Source organism: Octopus sinensis, unplaced genomic scaffold, assembly GCF_006345805.1.
Source record: "Octopus sinensis unplaced genomic scaffold, ASM634580v1 Contig15588, whole genome shotgun sequence".
Lineage (NCBI taxonomy): Eukaryota > Metazoa > Mollusca > Cephalopoda > Octopoda > Octopodidae > Octopus > Octopus sinensis.
The window spans coordinates 29,163-54,167 of record NW_021833811.1 but is presented as its reverse complement, the minus strand read 5'-3'; the positions used below and the strand labels follow the sequence as shown (position 1 = coordinate 54,167).

The window sequence follows — 25,005 nt, the reverse complement described above, 5'->3', positions numbered from 1 at the left end:
TGTGTGTTATTCTAAGGCCGTGGTGGGTATGTCGTTTGTTGCAGACGCGTTCAAAAGGGGTCTGTATTTTGTAGTAAAGAGAGTCTCTTTACCGATTCGTTGGGTTCAGGTTGTATCGTCCCTAAATTGGTAGAGGGGAAAAATTCTGAAGCTTGAATTTTTGGGGAATTTTGATCTGGGATCTGTGCAGAGCCTTTCTTTTACGTAGACTGTTTTTTGTTTGGCTTATGTATTGTTCTTGACACCTAGAGCAGGTTAGTGCGTATATCAGGTTCTCCGAAGCACATGTGAAGTTGCTTTTCACTGTGAAACGTTGTCCTTGTTTGAAGGTGAACTCTGATCCCTCAATCAAATTGACGCATATCCCACAGTTGGGTCTTCCGTATTTTTTTACTGATGGCTTCTGTGTTGTTGTTGTGCGTATTCGGGCTTGTGTTAGGAGACTTTTCATAGATTTGGGCTGTCTCTTGCTTTTTATGATGGTGTGTGTTTGGAGGATTAAGTTCATTCTGTAGTCCTTTTTAGCAGGGGTGTGTTTTGGAGGATGGTGTCGAAGGCTTCATTGTTGAGAGGGTTGTGTGTGGAGATGTATGGTAGGGCTTTTGGTTGTAAATCTTTCTTTAATTTGGGATGTCTGAGTTTCTGGATGTTAAGTTGAAAGCATATGTCAATTAGTGAAGGTGGGTAGTTCCTGGTGATGAGTGTATCCTTTAGTTCATGTAGTCGTGTGTCTCTGGTGTTTGCATTAGAAACTATAGTACATATCCTTTTTGCTAGGTTGAATGGGATATTCCTTCTGGTGTGTCTGGGGTGGCATTAGTTGAACAGTAGCTATTGCTTGGAGTCCATAGGCTTACAGTATATATCTGTTTCTATTACGTTGTTAGATTTCTTAATGAGGATGTCTAGGAAGGGAAGTTGTTGCTGGCTATATTCCATCGTAAATTGAATGTTTACGTCAAGTCCATTTAGAAGTGCTTGGAATTCTTTAAGTTTCTCTATATTTTCATGCCAAAGAATGAATGAAACAGTCATCCAGGTATTTTTTCCAGTTATTTTCTATGTAGAGGGAGAATGGGCTGCCCTATTTTTCTAGAACCTTACGATAAAGACTAATTTCTAGATATTCCCTGACTAGGTTAGCAAAGGAGGGGGCCATTCTCGTGGTCATCGCAGTCCCCGATTTTTGTCGGTAGAAGTTGTCTTTGAAGACGAAGTAGTTATTTTCCAGGATGAATTTTAGCCCTTCTATCACGAATTCGTTTTCGATGCGATGTGGGAGTTCGTTGGCGTAATTCTCTAGCCTGAATTGAATTGCCTCTATTTCTAGGTTGTGGGGGATATTGGAATAGAGGTTGACTACATCGAAGGATACTAGTAGGGTGTTTTTGTTTATTGTTTTAGGAAGGTGATTGAGCATATCCAGGTCGTCCCTTATATAACTTTTGACATGCTTGAGGAATGGTTTTAAGAGGATATCTAAAAAGTAAATGAGGCAGTGGGTTTCGCATGCGGGACCTGCTATTATAGGTCTCAATTTGAGATCATTAGGAGTAGGGACTTTGATTATTATGTCTGTGGTTATCTTGCATGCGTTACTTATTTTTTCACCTTTGTGTATCTTGGGAATACCGTAGAATTGACTGGATTTACTTTTGAAATTGGTCATATAGTCATATTCTTTGTCGGTGAGCACTTCCTTGTATAGGTTTAACATGGATTTTAGTTCTCTCATTATTTCTTGCTAACTGTTTTTTTGGACCTTTTCATAATGTGTTGTGTCTGCCAATATGGATAGTACTAAAGTTATATAAAATACCGTGTCCATTAAGACAACTGCACTCCCTTTATTAGCCTCTTTGATTGTTATTGTTTTGTCAGCTTTTAATTTGTTCAGCTCAGCCCATTCTTTTTTGCTGAATTTTAGTTTGTGTTTTTGTTTGTGCATATGTTGATATGGGTAATTCGAGATGTGTTCACAGAAATGATCAAGAGTTTTGTTCTTACCTTTTGAGGGGGTGTAGTTACTTTTATTTCGGACCAACGATTCGTCCTCGTTGTATTTGTCGTATAGCTCCTCAGCGAGTCGTAAATTTCTACAGAATTCCGCGATGTTTTCTTTCATTTCATTGTAGTTGTGGTGTTGTGGGGTGGGTGTAAACTTGAACCCTTTGGAGAGTATTTTGATTTGGTTTTCTGTTAGTTCTTTGTGAGTTACATTGATAGTTTTTATCACTTTTGGTTCCTCTTGCCTGTTTGGTGCTATCTTGTGTTTCTGTGTTTGCGTATTGGGTCTATTTACCTTTGTGAATATTTTGAGTGCACGTCTGGGTGGCATTGGCTTTTTTGTTTGTGTATATATTTGTTTTTGTATGTAGGCTGTTTTTTCCGTGCTGACAATTGTTAAAAGTTTTACAAAAAATTTCATGATGTGTTGTTGTTTTGGGTTCACCCTATTCTCATTGATTCAGTAAGTTCGGGCTATGGCTACCAGATCGTAACACCAGATCGTTGGGCCTGTTCCCTTCGCATTTCTGTGTGTTGGGGACCATGATCATGATTCTCACTAGGAGACAGGTGAACGTCAGTTGGTCTCATGTTGCTCCGGAATTAAGTCCCAGTTCGCGGTTCATTCGTCTTCATCCCAGATATGAAGCCGTTGAACACTGACGGGTTGTCACCATTGTGACGAAGGAGTTCTGTCTACCCCAGTTTTAAATCAGGGCGTTCCTTCTCCTAGACAGACTGCCAACCAAGTCTCACGAGTTCTGTCTACCCCTTTTCGGGATGGCCATTGACTCTTCTGTGTTCTTTTGTCCTTTGTCGGTTTTGCTTTTACTCTCGCAGGATGTCAAAAGTCCACCAAGTAATCTTAGTGAGGTTACCGGTTAGTCGCCGACGACTCGACTGTTTCACAACGACACTTGTTAATCATTTCGGGTAATTATCAACTTGGGTAATCATTCACTTGTTCACTATTATAATTTCACTATTACTACTATAATCTCTATCTTATTATTTACTTGTTCACTACTATAGTTTCACTATTATTACTGTAATTATATTGTTATTATTACTATAAGGCCCAGAGGTCGTAATATTGTCGCCTCAGATATCTTTTGACAACAAATGATGGCAGAAATTACGGCTGTTGGTTTAGCTACTGATGATGCTGCGGCGCCAAATAGAAGAGCGGGCTTGTTGTGTCTACTAATACAGGCTGTGTGATTGGACTGGTAGTTGACATGCCTGACGGTGGAATTGGGACAGGTGAGAGAGGATTGTTGAGAGGAGCATCGACACGTTGGACATAAAGTTCAGCACCGAAGACATAAACTACAGAAAGTGATTCAATGTTAAATTCAGAAGATATTCAATATCCTAACAATGGTCTCATAAATAATATTGTCAAATACGCGGTGTAGAACGTCTCAGAGCAGTTCAGTTTTCGCAATGACCTTTGTTTCATTCAAACTTAATGTAAAGTATACGTACATACATAAATACATGCATGCATACATACATGTTGAGAGATGAGGAACGGAAATATTACCGTTAAGAAAGCCCTCTCTCAAATCTGGAACGAAAAGAGGAATCTCAACCTCAAAGCATCATGACTAAATGCAGTAAAGAGGGAATACTGTACCAGCATCAACAGTGAAACTTATGCAATTGATCAGGAAATTTTCACCATAGCTGTAGGCAAACCACATTATGATAAGGCGCCTGGCGGGGACTTAATAGTTGGAAACTGGCACGAGAGGATGACATTTTACAGGAAGCCACTAATAAGTATATTGTCAGATTGACAAACCATATTGGCTTACCATAGTAACCAAGAATGAAACCACCAAATTGCATGAAAATTGCTTGCTTAAATGTTATGTACAAATTGTACACAAGCTACCGCCTTTAATTCCTCCAGGATCACTGACTCGAGTCCAACAACATATTAGCTGATGATCTGGCTGGTGGAAGAAGTGTGAGAATGTGCTGAACGACTTCTGATAAGCAAAGCTGTAACTATCTGAGGTAAAAAAAAAAGCCTTACAACAGTCTAGCTTGATTATAGGAAGGCATTTGACTCTATTCCCCACCCATGGCTGCTGATGTGTTTACATTTGACAAGAGTATCTGCTACCTTGAGAGGGTCACAGTCCTCATACTTAAAACAGAGAGAGGGAGAGAGGGAGGGAGAGACAGGAAGGAACGATCGTCTCCAATGCCATAAATATTTCAAAGGGGATATTCCAAGGGGAGACTCTGTACTTCTGTTCATTTTGGCGTTAAATCCATTATCATTCCTGCTACTAAAAGCAAAAGGCTACATTCTAGGGTTTGAAACTGCAAGAGATGTTAATGTAATCCATAATTTCTTTGAGAACGACCTCAATATTTATGCTAAAATGTTAGCAATTCCAAAAACTAACAGGAATTATCATTCTCAGCTGACAGGAAAAGAATTTGACCAGAAGGAATGCTCTTACTCAATTGCTGAACGGGGAAAAATCAGCCCCAACCCGACACAAAACTTGTGTATCAGTGGGTCTCACCATCTCTCCTGTACCCACACAAAGAATGCTACAAGTATCTTGGCATTGATGAAAAGATATTATAACAAGGTTCTGTGAATAAAGATAGAGTGACACAAGAATATTACAGCAGACTAAGAAAAATACAAGACAATATCCCACAATGCATTTGCAGTGCCAGTGTTGATTGCAACATTGGGAATACTGGATTGGTCTGTGCAAGACATCCACTCCATAGACATTAAAACCCCAAAATTCTAATAACAACTGGAAATCTCCACAAAACTAGTGACATGGACAGAAGAGGTACAGAGAAAGGGTTGACGTTACAGCCTTATTCTCGGTGTAAAAATGGACAGCTGAATTTAGGAGGGTAAGAGAGAATCTTGAAGATAGCCCAAGGTCTGGACGACCTGCAGCTGTGACCACCGAGGAAAACATTGGTTGTGTTCACCACATGCTGGTACATGACAGGCGATTGATTATAAATCAAATATCCAATGCTGTTAGCATATCCCGTGGGAGAGTTGCAAATATTCTGCACAATGAGACAGGCATGACGAAGGTTTCTGCTCATCGGTGCCGGTATCGCTGTGACGATGACGCCATATCTGCTGTCAATGTATTTTTTTTATCAACAGGATGAAAGCTTCTTCCTCCCGTGGGATCCAAGTAGTGCAACACCAATGAAAGAAGTGCATGGAGCTCAAGGATTGGTCACATTCCATGAAAGTATCTTGGTCAGCCTATGAACTTTTCAAGTTACTCTCGTATCATTGGTTTGTCCCATTATTTTGATAAAACAGTCGGTATTTTGACATGTGTATGGAGCACAAATTATACATAGATACATAGAAATATACGTACTTGTATATATATGTATATATATATGTATATATATGTATATATATGTATGTATATTATATATATATATATATATATATATATATATATATTATATATATATATATATATATATATATATATATATATATATATATATATAGCGGCGTACGTACACTTTGGTCTCTTATATGTAAGCATATATTTATCTAAATGTACGACTTTTACACTTTTATTCTTTCTTTTTTCTATCAGCCCTTTCACGCTTGCTTCGTTAACTCCACTTTTCGTTCCTTCGCTCCCCCTCTCTCGTATTTCATTGCCTTCTCTTCATGCTCATTTCCCTCCTTTTTTCACTTCACTGAGTCCCTGGCATTTTTTCTCGCACCTCCTTATTTCTTCTGTCCCTCTGCCTCTACATCTTTCTCTTCTCTCCCCACGTGACCGGTGTTCGGCCAAGCCTGACCTTTCTTTCTTGGTTCGGCTGCTGTCCGTGCAACATATATAATCTTCCCTGTGTCTGTGAAATCTTGTATCCCTGCCGTAAGGCTTTACTTCCACACACGCCAGCTTAATTTAATTCGTCCTTAGTCGAAAGACACCTGTTGTTATGTCCTGTTTGTTTGTATTTGTGTAGCCTTCTCCGTTTTTTCCGTCTTTGTTTTCGTATACATTCGCTGCTTTCTTCCAAGGACTATAATGCTCATAGCTTAGTTTTCCCTTGGGGCTGACCAGATTAGAGCAATCTCGAGTATAACCAGCCGAAATTGCAAAGATAATCTGGAACTCGACTGAGGAAAGAAAACTCCTAATGATCCGACTTGTTTTCTTTGTATTGTCTATCTGGATGTTTTGTTGTCCCTTTCTTGTATCACCTAACTGTCTGGATGTTTTGCGTTCTTGTACCATTTTGTATATATATATATATATATATTATATATATATATATAATATATATATATATATATATATATATATATATATATATATATATATAATATATATATATATATATAATTATATATATATATAATATATATATATATATATATATATATATATAATATATATATATATATATATATATATATATATATATATATATGCGTATGTGCTTGTGTTTGTGTGTGTATGTGTGTTTGTATATGTGTGTGTGTGCGTGTGTGAGTGTATTTGTGCTTGGAGGCGCATGACATAGTGGTTAGAGTGTTTGCATTCAGGATGGCTGACCCTTTAAAATACAGGTACACCAGAAGCAGGGAGAAAGAGTGAGAGAAAGTTGTAGTGAAAGAGTACAGCAGGGTCTGCTACCACCCTCTGCCGGAGCATCGTGGAGCTTTAGGTGTTTTCGTTCAATAAACACTTACAACGCCCGGTCTGGGAATCGAAACCGCGATCTTACTGCCGCGAGTCCACTGCCTTAACCACTGGGTCATTGCACCTCCACTGTAAATGAATAACCCTGTGACGCAACAACCTTCCGATCAAAGGGAATGTTGGCCATCTCACTTAGCCAGTGCGATGGCATCATTCAAAAGCTACAACAATGCGGAGCGTATTGTGACCAGTGATGTATAACAACTAATAGTCTGACTGATACTGTGATATGCATACTTACATACTTACATACATACTTACATACATACATACATACATACATACATACTTACATACTTACATACATACATGCATACATACATACATACATACATACTTACATACATACATACATACATACATACATACATACATATGTATATATATGTATGTAGGTATATATATATATATGCGTGTGTGTGTGTCTGTGTGTATGTGTGTATCATTTAATGATTTTACCATCATAAGTGAGTTGTACGTCAATATGTTAATACATTTAAACGCAGATCATATTCATAATTAATGTAAATAATTCAGGGCATCTGATATTGATAAATCGATGAAAAGTTCATACAATGATTTTCCTTTATAAAGAAAGTAGATTTAAACTAGTAACATTTCGTTCTTGATAGCCATTTCTACCCAGAAAACAGAGAGGATGTTGCTGAGGAAGTGTCTTCAGGTTATTTGTATGTAAACATTTTATTATATATTTAATATATTATGTTTTAAGTTGTTAAGAATTAACCATCACGAGTGAGACACGCAAGAACACACATACGGCTGTGATGCATGTGTCTGGTGTACCTTTATCAGACGGGTAGTTATGATCATGAGTATATTGGGCCTTGTATATTTTACTCCAGTGTCACTTTGATTGCGTGCACTGCCCTCTCACCCAATAATAATAATAACAACAATAACAACAATAATTCTAGTATGTTCATCCTGTCTTGCCAGTATAAAGGCCAATTTAGTCAGAGTTCCTCTGTAATTCATCCACTAATGTAGTATCGCCTGATTAAATGAATGAATGATGATGATCAATCGGATGCCCATGGATAATACGGACTATACTGTACCAATCTCAAGGATACGGAGTCCGATGTTTAAATCGTGTGATTTGTGGAAACGCGCGTAGCGGTGTATTAACTATTTATAAATTCCATCCTTGAATTTCATCCTTCTTATTATTATATTTATCCCACATTTAATCGGTATAACCATGGTGCAACCTCGAAAAACTGAATCACAAGTCAGTATCATTAGACGGTAACCTTATTTATGCATGAGTAAATATATCTTTCGATGCATTTCATTTAGGAGGTTTTTACTCAGATTTTATTTTCTTGAATATAGATTAATATATGCTGTCTTTTTTATTGGATCAGTTAATGTCTGGAGAATGTGTTGTGTTACATGGTTTCGCTGTGATTCTTTACAGTATGTGTGTGTGTAAAATGTAAATATTTTATTGGTCGGTGATTATATAGGGAACTATTTGAGATGTACGGCTAAATTGAAAGTGTCTTGCGTACCATGTGGGCCGGGTTTAACTGGATCATCTTTTGAACTGAGAATATCGTTGATATGGCTTTTATCTTGTACTTCAGTCATATCGTTTTCAAATTCATACCTGATTCTTGTTCATTTTAAATTCATGGATCGTGAATATTGACAGTTTCCACATCTCTCACCAGGAAATTTTTTTGCAAAAAGTAATTGCGATATCAATCTGAGTACAAATATTGTTTCATTCTTTGATAAATTTATCCTTGTACGATTTCTTTTTGATATCTTTGTCTGTCATTTCCCCGATTGTGGTCAGGTGGTTATTATGTATCGTCTTTGATGTTTTATCCCTTCCTAACCGTTCTTGTCTCCAAATGATGGTACATGATCCAGTGGACATAGATTCCTTTCTAAGAACATAATTGGGTTTGACAAGGAATGGATCAGCAGAAAGAATGTGGTCAACTCTCGCATTATATTTTTATGGTGATGTGGTGGTGGTCATCGTCGTATTTATTATCGAATTATGCATATAACACTTCTCTTTCTTAATCTTTTCGTCTTTAATGTTTGTAAATTAATGTTAAACGTGGACATGGAATATAAAATATTTTACAAAATAAATTTTCGTTGCAGTTCTCTTCTACATCTCATTGACATTTGGAAATGGACGTGAGTAGATTTATATCAATATATAGACCTTTATCTATAAACATTATAAAAATCACAGCGCAAAATTGTAATTTATAAGTTCAGTATAGGAAAATATTTTCCTTCTCATAGTAAATTAGTTGAAAAGAAAATTTAAAATTCTAAGTTCAAGATAAAACCGCCGAATAATGACGAATTCAATTCTGAACATAATTTCCATTTCGTCAGTGTTTCGTCAGTTTCTAAGCATTTTGTTAAATTTGACAAAGTGCTGATACTGGGGCAAACTTTACAATGCACAACCGTTGAACATTATAGAACATAACATACGAATCATTTAAATATGAGAATTAAACAACTTTAAAAACTCATATTTATTAAACAGATAATATATTCCAAGATGCTTTGTACCTACACTATGGTAGTAACAACTTTATCACTTCTTCCTAGTAAACATACAATGTTGATCGTCAAACATTTAATATTCTCTTTCTTTATATTATATATTTTCACAATATTTTATTTACGTCTTCCTATTTGGGTTGTTTAATTGCCTGGTTTTTGTTACAGTTGAATATCTGACGTATTTTATAAAAGTACAACACTGTGATCTGAAAGATGCTAAAACATTGATGACACTTGATGTGGATGCCTTCGACTGTTCGAAGAGGTGTTTTGAAACTTCTGCATGTAAATCCTTCGTGAGCAGAACGATAAGTCCAAGATGTATTTTATACGAAAATGACTCAACAGAGAAAATTCTAACAGGGGAAAATAATGCCTATTTTTATCAGTTGAGAAGAACTGTGCCGACCAAGTATAGAGACGGTAAACAAATTTGAATCTTCTGGGTTTATTTCATTCCTTGACTTGTATTCTATGTTTCAATCGAAAGAGAGACAATACTGTCGGCATTTGAAAAGTCTCTACGATTTCTCTGGTCAATGTCGAATGGTGTCTGTGGATAAAAAATTGTTTGTAGAGTTTTCGTTTCAGAGAGTGAAAGTTCTAATAAAGGTTTGATTGATGCGCTTAGCATAGATTTTGGGATTGAGACACAAGATTACCAAGGAGAAAAGAGAAAAGGCAACGTTTTGTCAAAAGGTTGTGTGTTTAGGTTTTTGTCACGTGACTGTCAGTGAATATTCTCAATATCTTTGATGATGAAAATAATGCATGTCTGGGGTGTAATATCTAAATTGTGTGTAGATGACATTAGTCTGTGAGGGAGACGAACAGATATCTTACACTATATGAGGATATGATACGAGTTTTACTTAAATTGCGTAAAATAATTACAGAAGATTAACTGAATGTGTGAAACACAGATTTAATTTTTTCACGTATAAAATGAAGAAATTTGGAACCAAATTGGGTAACTCATCCATAAACGAATGAAAATCCTCAACCTGGATCAAATCAAAATTGTTCACAATTCTGATCACCTTTCTTTTTTCTTTCTTTCTTCTTTCTTTCTTTCTTTCTATCTTTCTTTCTTTCTTTCTTCCTTCCATCTCTTTTCTCTCGCTTGCTTTATGTTTTTCAGATGAAAATCAATCACGTTGTATTTATTATTTTGTAGTTCTACGCCGTACACTTTGCTAATCCAACGCTTCATATACAATATTTTTCGTTTGTAAGCTGGGTTCGTTGCCTCCATTGCTAACTCCAAAGTAAACAGAATGTCTTCATGTATGCGTGTACAAGTCAGATTCAATGAGAGAAAGCGAGAGAGAGAGAGAGAGAGAGAGAGAGAGAGAGAGAGACAGAGACAGAGAGAGACAGAGAGACAGAGACAGAGAGAGAGAGAGAGACAGAGAGAGAAGAGAGAGAGTGAGAGTGAGAGAGAGAGGAGACGAAAGAGAGAGAATGACAAGGAGAAAGAGAAAGAGAGAGAGAGAATGTGTGTGTGTGTGTGTGTGTGTGTGTGTGTGTGTGTGTGCTGTTGTCAGTTTTTGGGTCGGGATCTGTTAAACATATCTTTAGAACCGCTCTGTTCAGCAGTGATATTCTCCGCATAAATCTTACTTAATATTTCGAAAGTGTATTCATTTATTTTGCAGTCAAATATTCTTGTGCGTGTGTGTGAATATTGAAGTTTCATTGAATTAGGTTCACTTGCAAAATGTTTGGTATTGTGTAATCGCCACGTCGTCCCATTCTGTATGTTAACAACCATCAATATTTCCTGATACAACTCTTGTGTTCTGTCGCTCCATATATTGCAGCATCTCAGTCTATCGCATCAGTTTGGTTCGAAACCCATATACCTTTCAATCGAAATAAGAAAAGAAAATTATCCGTTTTTGAGTTTATCCCTGCAAGGATAAACTTTCATAGTCTTCGAAAATACTCTTTCGTGAACATATACTCTTTTACTCTTTTACTTGTTTCAGTCATTTGACTGCGGCCATGCTGGAGCACCGGTGGTAGCCATTGCGTAAAAACAAATTTCGCGCCTATTTTTGATGAATTTGAGATCTCCGCTTCATTCCCCTTTCCATTGACCTGTAATGGGACGCGGAATGGCAGTGCTGTTTCGGAAAGGACTGAAACTTGAGATGAAGCCAATCTTCCCAGGCTTGGTCAGCAAGTTGGTTGTTTTGGCCGTTGGTGGTAGCGAAAAGTGGTCGTTTCAGGTCTGTGGCAATCAATGTTTTTCCAATGGGAGAAGGGCGGCCAAATTTCTTCGAGCTTCGGGAGGTGTTCCTCGGAAAATCTTCATTACACGTCTAAACTGTGTGAGGCTGATAGGAGAAGATGCAAAAAGCCTCTTAAACCTGCCCAGTCGTTTCAATATGACTGACAAGTTTCAACTGGATTACCTGAATGCACCAATGTAGACATGGGCATCAGGTCATCCTGGTCGATTCTAGATGGAGTTTTCTGTATTGTAGAAGATAGGAATTGCATATGCTGTCCACAATTTAAAGTAGTCGGCTACACAGAACACAAATTTGCGATCTGTACGGTGGATGTAGATAAGCTCCATTGGCTGTGCTTGAACACTAGAAGCCGAACGCATCTTTCACGGTGCGCCAAGCTTTCAGAGACGTGTTAGTAAGTTAGTCCACCCGAAATTGACGGCTGCAATCGTCAACAACTGATGATGGATGACTCTAAAAAGTGCTCCTACAATAGAGATGCTAGTAGAGCATTAGTGATAAACAAATCTAGAGTAGGTGGAGACCCAGTTAGGAAGCGATAAGCAGCATTTAGGAAAGGTGGCGAGATTGGTTCTTGACCTATTTTTCAAGCACGACGTGAGCAATAGTGAAGGTGGTGTCTTTAGACTGCTGGCCGTCTACGCCCCTACTGGAGCCAAACGGCTGGATTTGTTTAGGCGTCTGGAAGCCTTTCTATGTACGTCTCGTCCTCTACTATTAGTGGGGACTGGCACGGAATCTTAAACCAACGCTGGGATTGTGTGGGTGTAGCTGATAGAAGAGGCAGGTGCAAAAGCCTCAAGTTCCTGATCAACCAGTTCCAACTATCTAACAGGTACCGACGAGATTTCGCTAATGCGCCAGAGTGGACCTGGACCAACCGCCTAGGGTCATCTAGATCGTATATAGATAGGAATTTCAGTGGGAAGATAGATAGTAATAGTGTGGGATGTCCACTTTTTAAACGGTCGCCTATTCAGATCATAAGTTTGTAATATGTACGGTCGAACTAGATAAGATGCGTAGGTTAGGACCCGGATACTGGAAGTTGAAAATATCATTTCCGATACTCAAGGCTTACAGGGACCAGGTCAACAATTTAATTAAGCAGAAGTTGACCGGGGAGGGAGTCGTCAACAGCTGTTGGTGAGTGGCTCTCAAAAGAAAGATTAGAGTAATATCGCTAAGGTTTAGCAAAGAAGTAGCGTTTGAAAAAAAATAGAAAGAAGGAGGAGTTAGTAGCAAAACTAGTCGAGGCTATTTGTAGTGGCATTGCAACCGAAGTGCTAGCAGCGAGACTGGTATTAGACCAGTTCTTCAATGCAAAATATGAAGGTTGCATTGTTAGAGCCAAGGCACGTTCTCTAACAAACGAGGGGATCAAAGCTGTTCTACGACGGCTTGCCACGTCTCTCGACGGTCGACGCTGTGTGCCATGGTTGCAGATAACTTCAGCCGAAATTCAGGATGCCCTTGTCGGCCGGAGAAGTCGCAAGGCACCTGGTTTAGATGGTCTGCCCTATGAGCTTTATGTAGATATGCTTGACTTGTTCTCCGATCTCTTCGAAGCGCTCTACTGCAACTGGCAGCAGAACAGGCGTATTCCGAGTTCTGTGAACCGACGCATAGTGACGTTGATAAAGACAGATGAAATCAAGAGGGTCACATTAAATAACTTCAGGCCCATAACTCTGCTTAACACAGAGTTTAGGATTTAGTCCAAGAGGTTAGCGCTTGTCATCGAGGATTTGGTTGAGGAGGCGCAAACATGCGCAATCCCGACCAGGTCCATAAATAACAGCCTCCACCTCATGCGATACATCATTGGAAGGGTAGTGTGTAAACCTGGCTTCGGTGGGGGCGCTGATCAATTTAGATCAATCGGAAGCATTCGATAGGGTCAGCCATCGATATCTGGAGGCTATTCTCAAAGCGGATGACTTCGGCCTCGTCTTCAGAGGCTGGATCGCTGCAATTCACAGCAGCATCAACTGAATGGTCAAAGTTAAAGGCCACTTCTCAGATCTGTTTCAGATCTCCCTATTAGTCCCTCAAGGGTATCCTCTCTTCTTCATTCTGTACGTATTGACTATTGAGCCTTTACCGCGGAAACTGGAGCTGCTGCAGAGAATCCCGCTCGAACCGGGACGCAGAAGGGATGTGTCGGCTTATGCGGATGACATCACCGTGATGGTGTCGGACGCCTCAGAAATCGAAGTGGTCGGCACATCATTGGAGGAATATCAAAAGCTGACAGGGGCAAAACTTAAACCGGGAAAGTCGGTGGCTTGCAACTCGGCACTTGGAGAGGCAAGTCCACGCCGTCCAACAGCGTCGCTGGGCACCAGACGGACGGACCAGTAAAGTTTGGATTTGGTTCGGACCAGACCTCCAGGTGGATAAGAGTTTGGACGAGGTGACGAGTAGGGTAGCCAGTCTCACCCAGAAGTGGGCTACGAGGAAGCTATCACTGAAAGGTCGAGGGGAGGTGGCGAATCCATACATCTCGCCCATGTCTTACCTCCGTTCATACCTCGCCAAACTGGAGCGCCCCCTCTTCAAGTGTGGAACGTCCACTCTCGATTTCTATAGCAACTTAATGGAGGGAAAGAGCGATGACGCCCTTGGAGAGGCACTAGACATCGATGATGTCCAACTGAGCAGTCTGTTCAGGAGGACTTTCGAGCTGGGACCGATGGATAACTAGTAGAAATCCTTGCTTGCCAGTGCTATCAGGGGGCACTGCAGGTTCGAGATAAACTATACAGGCGCGGAAGCGCTGTCAGACAGACCTGACCGAGATGTGCGCAGAGCGAGGAATCGACCAGTGTCCGTGCACTACTGACTTGCGGAGTTATGTTGAGCAGCTTGAATAATTGTAATGTGTCTCACTTACGTTGAGAGGATAATTTTATTTAAATTATTTTTGATTTAGATTAAACACGTGTAGAACGGATACGGCTATTGGCTGAATCCACAGTGAAGATCGGTCTGCCGCCTTCCGTTGGTCCTGGAGGGTAGGCAAATTTCCTCTGTCTGATCGTAGTAGCGAAAGGAGTTGTATGGTGGACCAGGTTGATAAAACTGAAGACAGACACTTTTCTCTTCGACCAATCCCATGTCAACTTTTTCAAATTTCACTTGGAAAGAAAGATTAGGGTAGAGAGATGAGTGCTGCCTCCAAGGAAATGTGCTAAGAGGTGGGTGAATGTAGCGAAAATGGCCAGTGTGAGTGGACTTACTCTAATAATGCGCCTGTAGGCGATGGATTTGAGAGGGAGAAGGGTGCCCTTCCCGGATGCGCTCGAAGTGTCGAGTGGTTCAGTATTGGTGGGGTAACTGAGCCCAACTCAGGGAAGCTTTCAATGTTATATTCTTCTTGTTTGATATTATTGTTACTGTTTTAATTGTGTACTCGTTGTTTTATGTAATATCTCCCCTCTCCACGTCTACTGAATTGCTATATGTCGGCCCTAGTGATCAATAAGTGAAATAGTAATTATGATTGTTATTATTATCATTATAATTATTTTGGTTAATATATATAGGACTGAGGTAACTCCTTCAGAAGATATAGAAGCCAAAATAGAAGAATGCCATTGTTATCAAATGAACGCTATCTCGACGTCTCGTGTGTTTTCCACAGGTTCAAAAAATAAACTTGTCAATCTATATCTTCAAGGGGAGTTACCTCAGTTCTATATATATTAACCAAAATTAAGTAGATTGAAGTAGATTGACAAGTTAATTTTTTGAATATCTGCTGAATGGCTAAAGTTAAAGGCTACCTCTCGGATCTGTTTCAGATTACCCTATTAGTCCGTCAAGAGTACCCTCTTTTCTCCATTCTGTACAAATTATCGTTCACTTGATAACAATGGCACGCTTCTATTTTGCTATTATTATTATCATTATTATTATTATTAATATTATTATTATTATTATTATTATTATTATTATTATTATTATTCGTAGTTTTTAATTTATAGCGTGCTTTCACTTCACTACCGAGCGCAGCTCTGTGTGCCTTGGGTATGTGCTGTGATTTGTTGTGATGCTTTGATGGTTATTGTATGGAAAGTGTTCTGCGTAGGATGTGTGCAGTGCCTAGTAGTGCAATTTTCTGTATGTTATATGTGATTGTAAGTCCTGGTGTTTTTGTTATGTATTTGTCTGAATATTTTTTTATCATGCCTAATGCACCTACTATGATAGGAATTGTTTCTGTTTTCAGATTCCACATTCTAGTTACCTCTATTTCCAGGTCTTTGTATTTTGAGAGTTTCTCCATTTCTTTTAGAGACACGTTGTCATCAGCCGGTATGATACATCAATTAGAAAGCATTTCTTTTCTTCATGATCTCTGACAACTATATCTGGTCTGTTGGCCTTAATTTCTCTATCTGTGTGTATCGGCATATCCCAGAGTATGGTTGCTTTCTCGTTTTCTGTGACCTTTTCTGGTGTGTGCCTATACCATCTTTTTTCTGTTGTTATTCCATATGTTGGCATAGCTTCCAATGTATGTAGGTTCCAACTCTGTCATGTCTGTGAATATATTCCTTCTTAGCCAGGACTGGGCACTAGAGATAATATGATTTATTGTTTCTTGTCCATCTCCACATATTCTGCAGTTACTTGTAATATTTCTTTTCATTACATGTTTTTGGTAATTTCTGGTGGGGAGGCTTTGGTCTTGTGCTGCAATTAAAAATCCCTCTGTTTCTGCTTTGAGTCCTGAGCTTCTCAACCATTGCTGGGATTTTCTTTGTCTATTTCTTTTGCGTTTAGTTTAGTCCAGTATTTACCATGAAGGGGCTTTTCTTGCCATCGTTTTATCATGGTTCGTTGCTGTTCTATTTTTAGTTTGGATTTCATTTGTTTTATAGCTTTTGTTGTTTCTTTCTTCTTCTTCTTCTTCTGTCTTCATGTATGTGGTATGATTTCTTGTTTGTATTTGTCAGCTTCCTTAAATACTGAGAAGTTTTTTGTTTTGCTCGTGTTTTGCCGCTATCTGGATCAGTTTTCCTTCCTTCTGAAGTAGATATTTTTGCAGTCCTATGGTGGTTATTTTATAGTAGTTTTCCAGGTGTATAAGGCCTCTACTACCACCTTCTATACGTTGTATATATAGTCTTTCTATGTCAGATTTTGGGTGATGGCATCGTAGATCCTGTCATTATTTTTCTTGTTTTCCTATCTATTTTGTCAGTTTATTTCGTGTCCAGTTAAGGATATTGTAGCTGTAACTTATAACCGGGACAGCTAAAGTGTTGATACCTATTATCTTGTTTTTAGCATTGAGCTCTGTGTTTAGTATTGATCTAACTCGTCTAATAATATTCTTTTTTTATTTTCTCTTTCATTTTGTGTGTGTTGTGTCTTATCTAGTTCATGGATTCCTAAGTATTTGTAAGTTTGGCTTTGGTCTAATTCTTTATTTCATTGGTTTTATCTAGTGTGATGTTGTTACTCTTAACTAGTTTTCCTCTTTTCATGGTTACTTTGGCGCATTTTTCTAATCCAAATTTCATATTTATTTCTTTGGTAAATCCATGAACTGTCTTTAATAGTGTTCCAGCTGTTTGTCATTTGCAGCGTATAGTTTTAGGTCATCCATATATAAAAGGTGGCTGATCGTTTTGCCGTAACATTTATATCCGCATCTAGTTCTATTTAGCATATCAGATAGAGGTGACAGTGCCAAGCAGAAAAGGAGTGGAGAGAGCGTGTCTCCCTGGAATATTCCTCTTCTAATGGGGATGTCTTTGGTTTTCATGAGTCCCTCTTTTGTTTGGAGGTGTAGGACTGTTTGCCATTTATTCATAGAGTGCTCTATGAATTTTATGATTGTTGGTGCTACTTTGTAATGGCTAGTGTTTCGAGGATCCATGTGTGGGGGATGCTATCAAACGCCTTTTTGTAGTCAATCCAGGCCATACTGAGGCCTTTCTTCTTCTCTGTGGCTGTCTTCAGTTATGGCTTTATTAATCATTAGTTGATCTTTACAGCCATATAAGCCTTTGCGGCATCCTTTCTGCTCTTCTGGGAACAGTTTGTCTTCGTCCAGGTGCTTGTTCAGCCTTTGTGATATCACTGCAGTAAATGCCTTGAACATAGTAGGGAGGCAGGTTATTGGTCTGTAGTTTTCTGGTTATCGTTTCATTTGATTTGGAATAAGATGGTTTTCCCCTTCGTGAGCCATTCAGGCATTGTCTCTGGCTCTGCTAGTACGTTGTTTAAGTTTCAGCCAGCTTTTTGTGCATTCCTGTTAGATATTTCAACCAGAAGTTGGGGATCTTGTCATGCCAGGTGACTTCCAGTTGCTTAGTCTTTGCAGTGCCTGGGTGACCTCTTCAGTTGTTATGGGGGTCCAAAGTTGTTCAGATGCCGAGTTTGTTATTTTGATACTCCTTTTTTTTGGTGGTTCGTTCGCCGACCATATTTCTCCCCAGAATTCTTCCAATTCTTCTGCCGTTGGTGCTGCAGTGACTTCTATTTTATTTTTGCCCAGTTCTTGGTAGAACTTTTGGGGGTTGGAGTTGAACTTTTTGTTTTCTTCAAAGAAGCGTTGGCGTTTCTTGTACCGGCGGATCCTTTGTGCTTTGGCAAGGATATCTTGCTTCAGCTTTTCTTTTATTTCAGGCAAATCTTTCTGTGTGATGTTATATTTGCGGAGTATTTTTGTTCTCTTTTTGTTGCTCAGTAGCGTTGATTGTTTGCTGATTTCATTAAGAATCGACAGGTCTTTTCTAATTTTTTTTATTTTGCTTTGGATGTTATTTATCCACAGGGTTTGTTTGGGTGGTGGTACTCCTGTTTGGGCGGGTTTGGGTGAGTATCCAGCTTCTTTTGTGGCTGCAGTGGCTGCTGCGTATATTAGGTTATTTAGCTCAGTGATATCACTTTTTTTTGTTTCAGTGGCTATCAGTTCAGTGACGGCTAGGTTTATGCTGTTTATAATAGGTGTTGTTATTTTGTTTATTTTGATTCTTGGGAGGTATGGTCGGTGGTCCATTTTGAGCTCTGTGGTTTTCAGTTCTTTGATTATTTTATTTTTTATATTATCATAATCATTAGGCTCCCCTTCGTTGTTTGCATCGTGTTTCTGGGAATGTTGCGTTTGTCTTCGTGTTTTACAGTTTCAGTGTTTATATTATTGGGCATTGTTGTGTGGCTTCTATCTACATTTTCCTGGTGTATGTTTTCTTTTAGGTGTTCTATTTCTATTTCTGATATTTTTTTTGTGTTGAGAATGTATCTTCGTACGTTAGCTAATTTATTAGGGTTCATTGCTGTATCCAAGTCTATATCTCTATTATTTTCCTTCCATATTTTATATGTATGTGTTGTTGTATTTTCATTTTTTGGGTAGAGTACTGCTGTGAAGTATGCGTGTAAGATAGAAATGTATTCCTCACGTGTCCATTTACGTCTTTTGGGTTTTATTTGCGGGACATGAGGTACAACGTCCGGCCCATTATTTTGACGGTCGTCATTTTCGTAGGGTACCGGTCCGTTTATTTCTGTTGTCACATTATTTCGCACGTGTAGTTTTTCGTACATTTTTTGTTGTAAGTTTAATGTACGTACCGCTCGATTGTTATTCTTGGGTTGAATAGTATCGGTGGCATTTAATTTCTTCGTAGTTCCTTTGTACATGGTGTTTAGGGTCGGGGATGATCTTGATGTTCTACGCATGTTTACATGTGTTGCGTGGAGATGATATCGAGTCAAAATACATCATTTCGGAGCTCTGTATTTTCCTTCTTACATCTTAAACGTCCCCGGTGTTCTCTCTTATTATTATTATTATTATTATTATTTTTTTTTTTCCTTCTTTCAAATTTGCTTCCATTTCTTGCCGAGTGTCTTCCCGACTCCTACGGCAAAGAAACTCATAGTATACATTGGTAGGCCATTAAACCAAACTCAGTAGTTCGTTCATTTAAAAAAATTTTTTTTTTTTTTAAGTTAAATTAAAATACATGAGCAGCAACAGTTCTCACATCTTCTCAATACGTGTGATGTACTAGTTAAGACAATCTTTTGCACTTCTTGCAGGGATGGTAAGCCAGGGATCATTCTCATATAATTTTCGGTTCCCTTCTTGATCATTCCTAGTGCTCCTACGATCACTGGTATTGTAACCGCCTTGAGATGCCACATTTTCTCAATTTCAATGGGTAGGTCTTTATATTTTCTGAGCTTGTCAAACTCTTTCGCTGAGATATTATGATCACAGGGGATGCTCATGTCGATCAATAAGCAAACTTTATTGTTTTGGTCTTTCACAACAATATCTGGTTTATTGGCCGTGATGGTTCGGTCTGTATGTACTGGAAAGTCCCACAGAATGGTTACATTTTCTCCTTCAGTTACAGCCTCAGGGTGGTGATTATACCACTTGTCGGCAGTTTTGATATTGTAATGCCGACTTATTAGCCAGTGGAGATATTGGCCAACTCTGTCATGTCTTAATTTATACTCCACTGGTGCTAAGACTTTACATCCAGAGATTAGGTGGTCCACTGTTTCAATCATGTCGTTGCAGAATCGGCATTTTGGGTCTGCTCCATTTTTCATCACATTGGCCTGGTAGTTCCGGGTTAATAGGCTTTGATCTTGAGCAGCCAGGATGAAACCTTCGCTCTCTGCTTTTAGTCCTGAGCTCCGCAGCCACTGATGGTTTGCTTCTGGTCAACATCAGCTTGTTTGCTGCGGGTCACATATTTGCCGTGCAGAGGTTTCTCCTCCCACCTATCAGCCAATTGCTCGTGCGCTTTTTCACTGCCATCATTTTCACCTTCTTTGCAACAATAGTTGCCGTACTTCCCTCGAGTTGTTCATCTTGGGTATCCTGCACGAGATCAATAGCAAATTTTTTGTTTTCCTTTATGATAGAATGAAGCTTCTTTCGTCTCTCGTGATTTTCCACGAGCTTTAGCATCCAGTCATTCGATATTTCGAGATATTTGGCCAGTCCAATTGTGGTTGTTTTGTAAGCTAGTTCAAATTGGATCAGGCCTCGACCTCCTTGGTCTCTGGGAAGGTAAAGGCGATCTACGTCTGCTTTGGGTGGCGCATCCTATTACAACTCAGCAGCTTGCGTATTTTCCTATCTTATTATTATTATTATTATTATTATTATTATTATTATTATTATTATTATTATTATTATTATTACTTTTTTTTTTCTTCTTTCAAACTTGCTTCTATTTCTTGCCGAGTGTCTTCCCGACTCCTAGGGCAAAGAAACTCATAGTATATATTGATAGGCCATTAAACCAAACTCAGTAGTTCGTTCATTTTTTTTTAAAGTTAAATTAAAATACATGAGCAGCAACAGTTCTCACATCGACAATGCTCTTCTCAATACGTGTGATGTACCAGTTAAGACAATCTTTTGCACTTCTTGCAGGGATGGTAAGCCAGGGTTCATTCTCATATAATTTTCGGTTCCCTTCTTGATCATTCCTAGTGCTCCTACGATCACTGGTATTGTAACCGCCTTGAGATGCCACATTTTCTCAATTTCAATGAGTAAGTCTTATATTTTCTGAGCTTGTCAAACTCTTTCGCTGAGATATTATGATCACAGGGGATGCTCATGTCGATCAATAAGCAAACTTTATTGTTTTGGTCTTTCACAACAATATCTGGTTTATTGGCCTTGATGGTTCGGTCTGTATGTACTGGAAAGTCCCACAGAATGGTTACATTTTCTCCTTCAGTTACAGCCTCAGGGTGGTGATTATACCACTTGTCGGCAGTTTTGATATTGTAATGCCGACTTATTAGCCAGTGGAGATATTGGCCAACTCTGTCATGTCTTAATTTATACTCCACTGGTGCTAAGACTTTACATCCAGAGATTAGGTGGTCCACTGTTTCAATCATGTCGTTGCAGAATCGGCATTTTGGGTCTGCTCCATTTTTCATCACATTGGCCTGGTAGTTCGGGTTAATAGGCTTTGATCTTGAGCAGCCAGGATGAAACCTTCGCTCTCTGCTTTTAGCCCTGAGCTCCGTAGCCACTGATGGGTTTGCTTCTGGTCAATATCAGCTTGTTTGCTGCGGGTCACATATTTGCCGTGCAGAGGTTTCTCCTCCCACCTATCAGCCAATTGCTCGTGCGCTTTTTTCATTGCCATCATTTTCACCTTCTTTGCAACAATAGTTGCCGTACTTCCCTCGGGTTGTTCAGTTTGGGTATCCTGCACGAGATCAATAGCAAATGTTTTGTTTTCCTTTATGATAGAATGAAGCTTCTTTCGTCTCTCGTGATTTTCCACGAGCTTTAGCATCCAGTCATTCGATATTTCGAGATATTTGGCCAGTCCAATTGTGGTTGTTTTGTAAGCTAGTTCAAATTGGATCAGGCCTCGACCTCCTTTGGCTCTGGGAAGGTAAAGGCGATCTACGTCTGCCTTTGGATGGTGCATCCTATTACAACTCAGCAGCTTGCGTATTTTCCTATCTATATTCTTTACTTCACTCATATTCCAGTTCAACACATTGTAGCTATAAGTAACAACTGGAACTGCTAAGGAATTTATAGCTAACACCTTGTTACGTGCATTTAGTTCAGAATTCAGGACTGCACGAACTCTCCTATAACATTCCTTCCTGATTTTCTCTTTCATGCTTGCATGCTGAATACCAGAGCCTTCATTTATCCCTAAATATTTGTATGTCTGTTCTTGCTCAAGCTCTCTTATGACTGTGTCAACATCTAACACGACTGAATTTGTGGTCTTCACTTTCCCTTTCTGGAAAGTGGCCTTGGCACACTTCTCAAGTCCAAACTCCATCCCGATGTCATCGCTGAATGCTTTCACGGTGCGCAATAGGCCTTCAAGTTCATTATTGTCTTTACCATAAAGTTTTAAGTCATCCATATAAAATAGATGGCTTAATTTTTTATTGGCAATTTTATACCCATACCCTGTTCTGTTTAATTCACTTGTAAGGGGTATTAGGGCTATGCAGAATATTAAAGGTGAAAGTGAGTCACCTTGAAAAATTCCACAGTTGATGTTTATATTTTCTGAGGCAAGTACTCCATTAGAGTAGTATAAGTGGAGATTCGTATTCCACAAAGACATATTGTGCTTCAGGAAGTTTGAAATCACAGGGGAAATTTTGAAGATGTCCAGCGATCTCAAGATCCATGGATGCGGTATACTGTCGAAGGCCTTTTTATAGTCAATCCATGCGGTGCTGAGATTTCTGCGCTTGTTGTGACAGTTCTCAAGGATCTTATTATTATTATTATTATTATTATTATTATTATTATTATTATATTATTATTATTATTATTATTATTATTAGTATTAATATTATTATTAATATATATTTTTCATCTATTTATTATTATTATTATTATTATTATTCATTAATCCAAAATAATAAAATGGTCCACTATAAGCGTACACACCCGCCATTCTTACGAGAACGAAAATAAGAAAAACTTCCTTTATCCATTTTCTTCTTTCAGGAAAATGTCCCATGGATGTAGTTGACAACGCTTTTCTCCCTGGTAACAATGATATTAGTGACACGTCTGGTCATAGTTACACGGCGTGTATCTATAGATGTGAAGCAAATCCAAATTGTCAATCGTTTGACTACGGTATAAGTAGCGGACAATGCATTTTGTCAAGTAAAAATCATGATGATTCTTCTGTGTGGTGTGGCACAGGTGCACTTTACACTGAAATAAGCAGAGGTAAGTGCAAAGTTGCTTTACATCTTATTGCACTTTTAGTCACAGTTTACGTAGACTATACTGAGGCACCACCTTTAGCTGTTGTATGTGTGTGTGTGTGTGTATTATATATATATATATATATATATATATATATATATATATATATATATATATATATATATATATATATATATATATATATATACATATATACATACATACATACATACATACATTCAAAGACATGCATGCATACGTACGAACATTATGTATGTATGCATGTATGTATGTACCGTATTTGCCGGCAGATTGGACGCGCTTTTCTTATTTTTAAATGCATCAAATGCGTCTAATGTGGCCACATTACGGAAGGGAGGCCGAGCGCCGTAGGCTAGGGAGCAGGACGAGCGTACTTGGGAAGTTCTCTTGGCGCAAAAACTGTTGCTCATAAAAGAATAATCAGAACAAGCCAAATCATTACAGTAAATTGTGTTACTAATAATAAAATGTTGAACACAAGCCGAATTATCACAGTCTGTTATCACAAACTTACGAAAGATTGATTACGATACGCTGTCATCACCTCACTTACCTCGTTCCCCAACATCTGATATATAAATTACATTATTTAAAGAACTAGGTTACATTTTATGAACATTTCTTCTTTATCTAAATGAAAAATGCTCCTAGAAAGTTGAATGGAATGTTAAACTTTCATCCACCTGGCAGCCATTTGCAATGATCAGACCTGATGATATGTCGGAGGCATCGCTTGTACAACAGCGCCTCCTTCTTGTTGTGTTCCATTCTTGGTCATTCATTTGTGTTTGGTTCTTTAGTCTTTTTTCCCTTATTTTCCAATTTGTGGTCTGTCGCGGTAACACAAAGCATCACATCCAGAAATACGAGTTTCACATCCTGTATAGCATTTGCTGTTTCCGTAAAATATCCTTGTAAAATAGGGCTGCGTCTTATGTGAGGGTGTGTCCATAACGCCGGCAAATGTTGTACACACACACACACACACACGGACACACACACACACACACACACACACACACACACACCACACACACACACACACACACCACACACACACACACACACACACATCGTATTACTAATTATATTTCATAGACGGACTTTATAAATATTTTAATGCAGCGCTACGCGAGTTTTCACAAATCACGTATTTCTTACGATCACAGTCCGTATTCCGGAAAAGATTACGGTACAATCCGTGGATCATAGTTTCTGCGTTCTTACATCATCTTTTTCCATTTCAGAACTTTGGAATAATTTCAGTCAGTCATATACATTGAAGGACATCAGCTCCGTAGGATGTGCTTTCGGCTCCTATTATTTCGTTAATAGTAAGACCATTTTTATTTAGTTGTTTATTTTTAGTGTTCTTTGATTCTGTGTCTTGTTCCTGATCTTTAATTCATCGATCTTCTGTCTCCAGTGCACGCCGAACAAAACTGAAAATTTTAAATATCTCTTTCTTCCGCAACGCAAAAAATAAAGAAATTTATAAATATCGCTTTCTTCTTCTTCATTTCATGATTATTTCTACTTAGCGTCTTAATTTTTAGTTAAATAGATAATAAATAAATAAATAATTAATACAATTGCAGCGTGGAATGTGTTTATAAGCCATTTAAGAAACACACTGCAGCACGGGATTTTGTCAGTGAAGAGGTCACGGTCG

At 38.5% G+C, this 25,005-nt stretch overlaps 1 protein-coding gene across 1 annotated transcript; it reads left to right on the top strand.

The window, feature by feature from the left end:
- The first annotated feature begins 7,359 nt into the window (after positions 1–7,359).
- LOC118761606 lies at positions 7,360–24,821 on the top strand. Its single transcript, XM_036499668.1, has 5 exons — positions 7,360–7,441; positions 8,901–8,936; positions 9,486–9,743; positions 23,082–23,312; positions 24,581–24,821. The coding sequence occupies exons 1-5, from the start codon at positions 7,411–7,413 to the stop codon at positions 24,685–24,687; spliced, it is 663 nt and encodes a 220-aa protein (XP_036355561.1). The 5' UTR covers positions 7,360–7,410; the 3' UTR covers positions 24,688–24,821.
- The last annotated feature ends 184 nt before the right edge of the window (positions 24,822–25,005 follow it).